This window comes from Balearica regulorum, chromosome 4 (assembly GCF_011004875.1).
Source record: "Balearica regulorum gibbericeps isolate bBalReg1 chromosome 4, bBalReg1.pri, whole genome shotgun sequence".
NCBI classification, from domain to species: Eukaryota; Metazoa; Chordata; class Aves; order Gruiformes; family Gruidae; genus Balearica; species Balearica regulorum.
In genome coordinates this window covers 2628993-2636691 of record NC_046187.1, presented here as the reverse complement: position 1 = coordinate 2636691, position 7699 = coordinate 2628993, and the positions used below count along the sequence as shown (strand labels likewise).

General features: G+C 63.6%; 1 protein-coding gene across 1 annotated transcript; it reads left to right on the top strand.

Annotated features, from left to right (window-relative positions):
* Positions 1–74: 74 nt before the first annotated feature.
* Positions 75–5226, top strand: GSR (glutathione-disulfide reductase). The gene is made up of 13 exons (XM_075750909.1): positions 75–238; positions 1030–1056; positions 1341–1429; positions 1830–1899; positions 2067–2214; positions 2321–2375; positions 2468–2567; positions 3045–3131; positions 3336–3497; positions 4169–4280; positions 4359–4490; positions 4683–4816; positions 5009–5226. The coding sequence occupies exons 1-13, from the start codon at positions 110–112 to the stop codon at positions 5156–5158; spliced, it is 1395 nt and encodes a 464-aa protein (XP_075607024.1). The 5' UTR covers positions 75–109; the 3' UTR covers positions 5159–5226.
* Positions 5227–7699: the final 2473 nt, after the last annotated feature.

Below are 7699 nucleotides of genomic sequence, written 5' to 3'. Positions count from 1 at the left end.
GTGCTGTGCTGCGGCGGGATGGGGCGGGATCGGGGCGGGACCGGGGGGGCTGGACCGGGGCCGTACCGGGGCGGAGCGGAGCGGCGGGGCCCTGAGGGAGCCCGGAGCCATGGCGGCGGCCGCTTACGAGCTGGTGGTGCTGGGCGGTGGGTCGGGAGGACTGGCGGGGGCACGGCGGGCGGCAGAGCTCGGTGCCCGGGTCGCTTTGGTGGAGCCGCATCGCTTGGGCGGGACCTGCGTGAGTCCCGGGGGGCACCCACGGGTGGGGGGGATCCGCTGCCCCGGGCGGCTCCCGCTGCCCCCGGGGTTGCTCCCGGTTCCCCCGGGGTTGCTCCCGGTGCGGGGAGGCGGGAGGGACCGGCCGGGCTCCGGAGCGTTGCGCAAGGAGCCGCCGTGTCAGGCCGAGCTGGGGGGGATCGGAGTCCCTCAGCCCTGGGGGTGCGGGGGTTTCTTGGGGGTTTCTTGGGGGCTCTTGGCGGACCCCTGAAGGGATGCGGGAGAGTCCCGGGCTGGGCAGCGTAACTGGTAACGGTGAGGGCTGAAAGGCAGGCAAGCAGAACTGGGGGGCACGGCAAACCGGGAACAAGGCGGGGGAAAAAAAAAAAAAAAAAAAAAAAAAAGAGCCTTGTTCCTCAAAGCAGAGACAGGTTCTAATTTTAGGTTTTCAGTGTGTTCCCCTGGCAGAGTTGCCGTACTAGGACCAGAAGTGCAGGAAAGGGATGGCAAACACCCTTCTCCTAGTAAACCTCTTTTAAATCATCAATGGAAAAAAACCCCGACGATTTGTACTTGAAGACAGAGCACCTTCCGTATTCTCCTTCAAGGAAGTGAAGGAAAACAGTCAAACCACAAGACCTTGAGGCACCAAAGGCGGTTACAGCCCTCCTTTGGCAGAAACCCGTAATCCTGCCTTTATTTTCCCGGGCAGAGACCTGGGATTCGGTACGGGCCTGACGCGGGGCGCTCTGCAGAGCGTCGCCTTTGAAAAACTAAACCTTAACGCTAAGACTTGCTCTTATTTCCCCGCAGGTCAACGTTGGGTGCGTGCCGAAAAAGGTAAGCGGGGCTTTCGCCGCCGGCTCCGTCTGCGCCTCGGCCGTGGCTCGGGGCTGGTTTGGGTGCCCGACCAACGGCGGGGAGGTGCCGGCGCGGGGCGTGGGGGAAAAGGAGCGGGAGGAAGCAGGGGCTCGGAGCGTTTCGAGCCATCGAGATGCCGTGAAGGGCTCAGACCCGCGTCCCGTGGGCCGCTCCGGGCAGAGATGAGGCGGCGGGAAGCGTGGCTTGGGTTTTCCCAAAATCCACCTGGTCTTCCCGAGCCGACTTGCGGTCTGTGCGGGCAGGTGATGTGGAACGCGGCGGTCCACGCGGAATTTGTCCACGATCACGCCGACTACGGCTTCGAAACGCCCGGTGTCACGTTCAACTGGAGGTAAGTATGGAAAGAGCCGGTTGGAAACGAGCCTCTCCCGGTGCGTGTCCCGCGGGAGCAGCCGCAGGTCAGCGCCGTGGTCCTGTGGCTCGTTGCCCACCCCGAAGGGATCCGTGCCCGCCTCGAGGCTTCCCACGGGCGGATGCTGAGCTGGCTTTGCCGCCGGGATTCCCGCTGTATTTTGCAAAGGAGGGGTTGGAAGGAACTCCGGAAAAGGTGGATGCAGGGAAGGCAGGCACAAAAACCTCGCGTCGGGGAAAGCTACCGCCCGCTGGGTTACTCGGGGCCGTTTTATTTTGTGGCCCGGTTGCCGCGTGCCGGAGGGATTGAATTGTTTTTCACCGAGCTCTGCAGTTTCACTCGCTCGCGGCGACGCTGAGCCCCCCCCGCTCTGTTCCAGAACGATTAAAGAGAAGCGCGACGCTTACGTGAGGCGCCTGAACGAGATCTACGAGAACAACGTAAAGAAGGTGAGGACGTGTTTATCCCGCGAGCCGCGTGCGGAAGCGGGCTTTGCTGGATTTTGGGCCAATTTTCCAGCCTCGACGGGTGTCCTCCAACTCCGGAAGCCGTGGCTCCGTTAGCCGGCTCTCGCATCTCCTCCTGCTGTTAATCGGAGAACTGTTACTCCCCTAAGGCTCACATCGACATCATTCGGGGATACGGCAAGTTCACCGCCGATCCCGAGCCTACCATCGAAGTGGAAGGGAAAAAGTACACGGCTCCTCACATCCTCATAGCCACGGGCGGGCACCCGGCCGTCCCTCCCGACAGCAAAATTCCCGGTGAGCCTGAAATCCCCGGGGCTGCCTGGAGAGCGATCCGCCAAAGCGAAGCGGATTTTGGGAGGTGAAGGCGGGAAGGGGGTGCGAAAGGGGCTCTGCTTTGCAGGTGCGAGCCTGGGGATGACCAGCGACGGCTTCTTCGACCTGGAGGAGCTGCCCAGGTAAAACGGGGCTCACCACCGCCCCCCCCCCCCCCAAAAAAAGCCGCCGGCGGCTCCGCACCCCTGCACACGGCATCGTCGCTTCTCCGCAGGCGCAGCGTTATTGTCGGGGCCGGCTACATCGCGGTGGAAATGGCGGGGATCCTTTCCACGCTGGGCTCCAAGTCATCCCTGCTGATCCGTCAGGACAAGGTAGCGCCACCGAGCCTCCCCAGCCGCGCTTCCCGCCCGGCAGCCGCGTCCCAGCCCACCGCCGTCTTCACGGCGTCCCGTGAGCTTGTAAAGGAGGGTCTGCGTCGGTGCAGGCTCCGGAGAGAGGAAACGGTGATGCGGAGGATGGTGGCGTTAGGCTGACGGGCGTAAGGAGGGGCTGCGGGGAGCGGACGGGGCGAGAAGAAGAGCGCAGGCGCGTTGCCGGGTGCGTTTCAGGCACTGCCGCGCCCGTTGCCTTGAGCTTTATGTCAAGTCGTGACTTGAAAAAAAGGAAAAAAACGAAAAAATTGTAGGAAAAACAAACAGAGGAGAACTTTATGGTTAACCAGAAGCGCCCCAAACCTCTCTGGGCTCGGATGGGGCACGGGCGTGGGGAAATGCCGGTGGAGGGGGCTGCCAGGCGGTGCCTTCGCCTCGCAGACCTTCGTCTGATGGGGCTGGGGGGTCCCTGCCCAGGTCCTGAGGACCTTCGACTCCATGATCAGCTCCAACTGCACCCAGGAGCTGGAGAACACGGGGGTGGATGTCTGGAAGCACACGCAGGTACGGGCGTGCAGAGCAGCCCCGTGGCTTGTCCCATCCCTCCTGGAGAGGCAGGGCCGGGAGGGAAAGCCGACGGTTTGGGCACCGCTCGCCGGGCCACGGCTTTGGCGGCATCCCCGGTCCTGCGGCGCGGCCGCCGTCGCCTGTCGCAAGGCAAAAGCCGTCGGCACCTTCTCCCCCTGCGGCTCTCGTTGTTCCCCGCAGGTCAAGATGGTCACCAAGTCCCCTCACGGGCTGCTGGACGTGACGGTGACCTCCTCGGTGCCCGGCCGCAAGCCGACGGAGGGAGTGATCCGGGACGTGGACTGTCTGCTGTGGGCCGTGGGGCGGGAGCCCAACACCGAGGAGCTGTGCCTGGACCGAGTGGTGAGACGGCAGCACATCGCTTCCACGCGGCTGCGAGGGTGCCGGCCGGTCTCCGGGGGTCCCACGGGTCTCCGGGGGTCCCATGGGTCTCCAGGGGTCCCACAGGTCTCCAGGGGTCCTACAGGTCTCGGAGGATCCCACGTGTCTCTGGAGGTCCCACAGGTCTCCTCCAGGGGTTCCCACAGATCTCCAGGGTTCCCACAGGTCCCTGGGGGTTCCCATGCGTCTCTGGGGGTCCCATGTGTCCCCACAGGTCTCTGAGGATCCCACAGGTCTCCAGGGATTCCTGAGGGTCTCTGGGGATCCCACAGGTCTCCAGGGGTTCCCTTGGGTCTCTGGGGGTCCCACAGGTCTCTGGGGGTCCCACAGGTCTCCAGGGGTTCCCTTGGGTCTCTGGGGGTCCCACAGGTCTCTGGGGGTCCCACAGGTCTCTGGGGTTCCCTTGGGTCTCTGGGGGTCCCACAGGTCTCTGGGGGTCCCCCAGGTCTCTGGGGTTCCCCCGGGTCTCCAGGGGTCCGATGGATCTCCGGAGCCTGCCGCAGGATGGTGTTCCCACCGTGCCCCGCTGCCAGCTGGGAACACGGTGACCGCCGGCACGGGTCCCCCGTGGGCACGGCTTGTCCCATCCCTCCTGGGACGCGTGCCGAGGCGGCTGCCATTTCCCGTGGCAGGGCGTGCAGGTGGACGCCAAGGGCCACGTGGTGGTGGACGAGTACCAGAACACCACCAGGAGAGGGGTCTACGCCATCGGGGACGTCTGCGGGAGAGCCCTCCTCACCCCAGGTACTGCGGCCGTGCCCCCCCCCCAGCCCCTCGGTGCCACGCCGTGCCGCAGCTCAGGCTCCCCGTCCCTCCCCGCAGTGGCCATCGCAGCCGGCAGAAAGCTAGCCCACAGGCTCTTCGAGGGCAAGCAGGACTCCCGGCTGGACTACTGTAACATCCCCACCGTCGTCTTCAGCCACCCGCCCATCGGCACCGTGGGCCTCACCGAAGGTGGGGACGAACAGGGCGCGGGGCGGGGCGGGGGGGGGGAGGCTCGGCGCTGCTGGTTTGATGCTCGAGGAAACGATCCGATCGCTGGGAAGCGTTCTGAGCCTCGCAAAACGGGCTTTGCCTCCTTCTTTGTAAACGCCTCGTGCATCCGGCGCGTCCCCCTCGACCGCCGTGCCGTGTCTTCTGCTGCAGACGAAGCCGTGGCCGCGCACGGGAGGGAGAACGTGAAGATCTACAGCACGTCCTTCACCCCCTTGTACCACGCCGTCACCCAGAGGAAGGTTAAATGCCTCATGAAGCTGGTGTGCGCCGGCAAGGAGGAGAAGGTGCGTGGAGGGGAGCTGGGTGCTGCAGGGGGGCGGCTGGCTGTCCCTCCTGGCCCCCCGCCTGCGTTGGCTCTGCCCTGCTGGGACGGGGCCTTGAGCCGGGACCCAGCTCGCCCAGCACCGAGCCCAGTGTTCAGGCTGGGGTTTTGGCGGCGCTGGGTCCCATCCGGCCCCCTCGCTTCCTCCCCGAAGGTGGTGGGTTTGCACATGCAAGGGCTGGGCTGCGACGAAATGCTGCAGGGCTTTGCGGTGGCCATCAAAATGGGGGCCACCAAGGCCGACCTGGACGACACCGTCGCCATTCACCCCACTTCGGCCGAAGAGCTGGTGACGTTGCGCTGAGGCAGCGGGCGCAGGGAGCCCCGGGGACGGCAGCTGTAGCCGGGGAAAAGGGGTTTTACGTCTTAAAACTGCCTGAACGGCAGGTGAACGTGTCTGTAAAATCGGTGCAGGGCTTTGCTTTGGAGCGGCAAATAAACCCAGCGATGCCGGCAAGTCGCTGCTTTTGGCTTTACGCTGCCTGCCTCGCGCCGTGCCCGACCGCGGAGGGTGGCGGCACGGTCCTTTTGGGGAGGTTTGGAGGAAGGTTGGCCGGGGTCCGCGCTCCTCCTCTCCCACCCCTGGCACCGGGGCTGCGCGGGGAGCGGCAGAGCGGGGCGGAGGGGACGGGAAGGGGATGCGTCGGCATCGCCGTTAAGCTGCGGGATCACGCGGGAGCCGCTGGCCTGAGCCTGCTGCGTCCCAGGGGCTTCCCCGTCCCCCCCGCTGCCCCGTCCCCATCTGCTCTTCGGGGCCGCGGCTCTCGAGCTTTCAAAGCTCGAAGCAGCTTGAAGCGACCAAGGGCGAAGCCGGCCAGGAGAGCTGGGACACCGCGCTGGCCGAGGAACGGCTTCTGCTTTGCTTTTGCTAGAAATAAATAGGTCGCGTGAACTCAAGGGATCTCTGAGGTTAAAAAACTCCCTGAAACCTGAGGAGGAGGTGAGTGGCCAAAGGAAGGGGACGCTGGTGCTCAGCCCCGCTCCAGGCTTCGCCGGGGCGTCTTTGCAGCCCGGGAAAACCCTGCCCAGCCCTCCTAACCCCATCAGCGCGTATTTAACGGAGGTTATTGGGCTCCTAGGGGCTCAAGTACGAGCAAAAGCCCCGATATTACTGGTATCCTCTGTTACCTACGGTAGCCTTTGAAAGAATAATGATTCGCCAGGCTCATTGCTAACCGAAACCCAGCAGATTTCCTCCGGGTTTGCTGCAGACGCTCCTCAGGCACGTTAGAGGAGTCAGACGGAGTTAAAGGGAAGCGCTGCGTCTGAATCGCGGTGACTTCACCCTCTCGGTCAATACGCTGCGATGGCATTTTGTCAGTGTCTTTTTTCCTTTTAAATAACAAGGTCGGTCATTTTATTTTTAGGCGTGTTTTGGAGTGTTTGCGAGATTCGTCCTGTACTTCATAGCCAGAGAAATTATCAAAGTGTCTAAAAAAAAAAAGAAAGGCCGGGACGCACAGGCACAGGCAGGGGCTGAGTGTCCACAGAAACCTCCTTTTTGGAGGAAACGGGGGGGGGAAAAAAGGTGTATCTAGAATTTGCTGCTAGAGCCAAGATGACCTTGAGCCTTTTTGGACTCTGGCTCCTATCCAGTGCTCGGAAATCAGTTAATAAGTCAGTTAAAAGCAGTTCAGGGGGCAGGGGGGGGCTGTCGAGGCATTTCAGATATTTCCGATGTTCTCGTATCCTCTGCTAGAGAGTACGAAGAATAGAAGCAGGTATCCTCCACACACACTGTCCTGGTCTTTCACCCATTCCTCTGAAAAGTATTCCTAAAAGGTCTTTGGGACAAGGAGAACATCAGACTCTAGATGTCTAGAGTCGATGCGACACAAGAGGCCGCAAGTTTGCAGCGCCTGAAACGCTCGGCGTATCTGTCCAGAACGACTCCAGCCTTAAGGATCTGTTCCTTGTGCTGCACCCTGAGAAAAACCAGCAGATACACGAAAGGTTCTTGCTTCACGTGTGGTTTTTTTGGCCGAGTCCCCGCTCGTGGGCTAATACAAAGCTACCAGAGGTCTGAGGCAAAAAAATGCCTGCCCAGGAGGTGACACGCCGTCCCTGGAAGCCGGAGCCTCCTGCCCGAGGAACCCTCCGCCATCAGCAGCCCAGCCTGCGAATAAACTGCTGAACCCACGTCCCGGCCTCGCCTGGTCGTTAGCCGGTGGCTAGTGGCCACGGGCTGAGCCCTGGGGTGCTCCTCACCCCCGCCGAGCCCATCTCCGTGGGGAACAGCAGCCCCCGACGTCCTCCCCAAAAGCATCCCAAAGGCCCTTTTGTCCCCACCCCGTGCTCAGCACCGCCGGAGGAACCCACCCTCGCCAGGGCCTTTCCCCACGGCGTGCCCCGGGGTTCGGGGGGACGCTGCCGCACCCGGAGGTGCCTTTTGGAGAAACCCCCGCAAGAAATCTTTAGCGGGAGGACGGGAGAGGGAGGGGAAAAGAGCCGCCCCCCCCCAGTGCCCCCACGGGGCTTGTTCTCCGCTCCCGGGGACGAGCGGGAAGCCTGGGAAGGGCTGCGTGCCCACGAGCGGGGTGCGGAGGGACGGGCGGAAGCCAAAACCTGCCCCCCTGCAGCTGGGTCCGTCCCGTCACCCCACGGGCAGCTCTGGCTGAGGCCCAGCTCCGGTTTGCAGCCGCCCCGAGTCTGGGGCCAGACGCTGCCCCGGCCCCGGGGTGAGGAGCCGCGGGGTGGGGGGTACACCCCCCCACGGGGCATCGCGGCACGGGCACCCCTGGCAGCTACGGGGCACAGGTAGAGGCGACGTATAGCTATAGGTATAGATATATAGCTAGCTATGGAGACAGCTGTGCCCCCCGGCTGCCTTGCTGGCTCCCCGTGC

Bases quoted from the DNA above. Each gene is read 5' to 3' on its own strand.
- GSR (XM_075750909.1), top strand. From the start codon at position 110: ATGGCGGCGGCCGCTTACGAGCTGGTGGTGCTGGGCGGTGGGTCGGGA. The intron at 1,057-1,340 runs GTAAGCGGGGCT...CTGTGCGGGCAG, and splicing joins TTGGGTGCGTGCCGAAAAAG to GTGATGTGGAACGCGGCGGT. The intron at 2,215-2,320 runs GTGAGCCTGAAA...TCTGCTTTGCAG, and splicing joins TCCCGACAGCAAAATTCCCG to GTGCGAGCCTGGGGATGACC.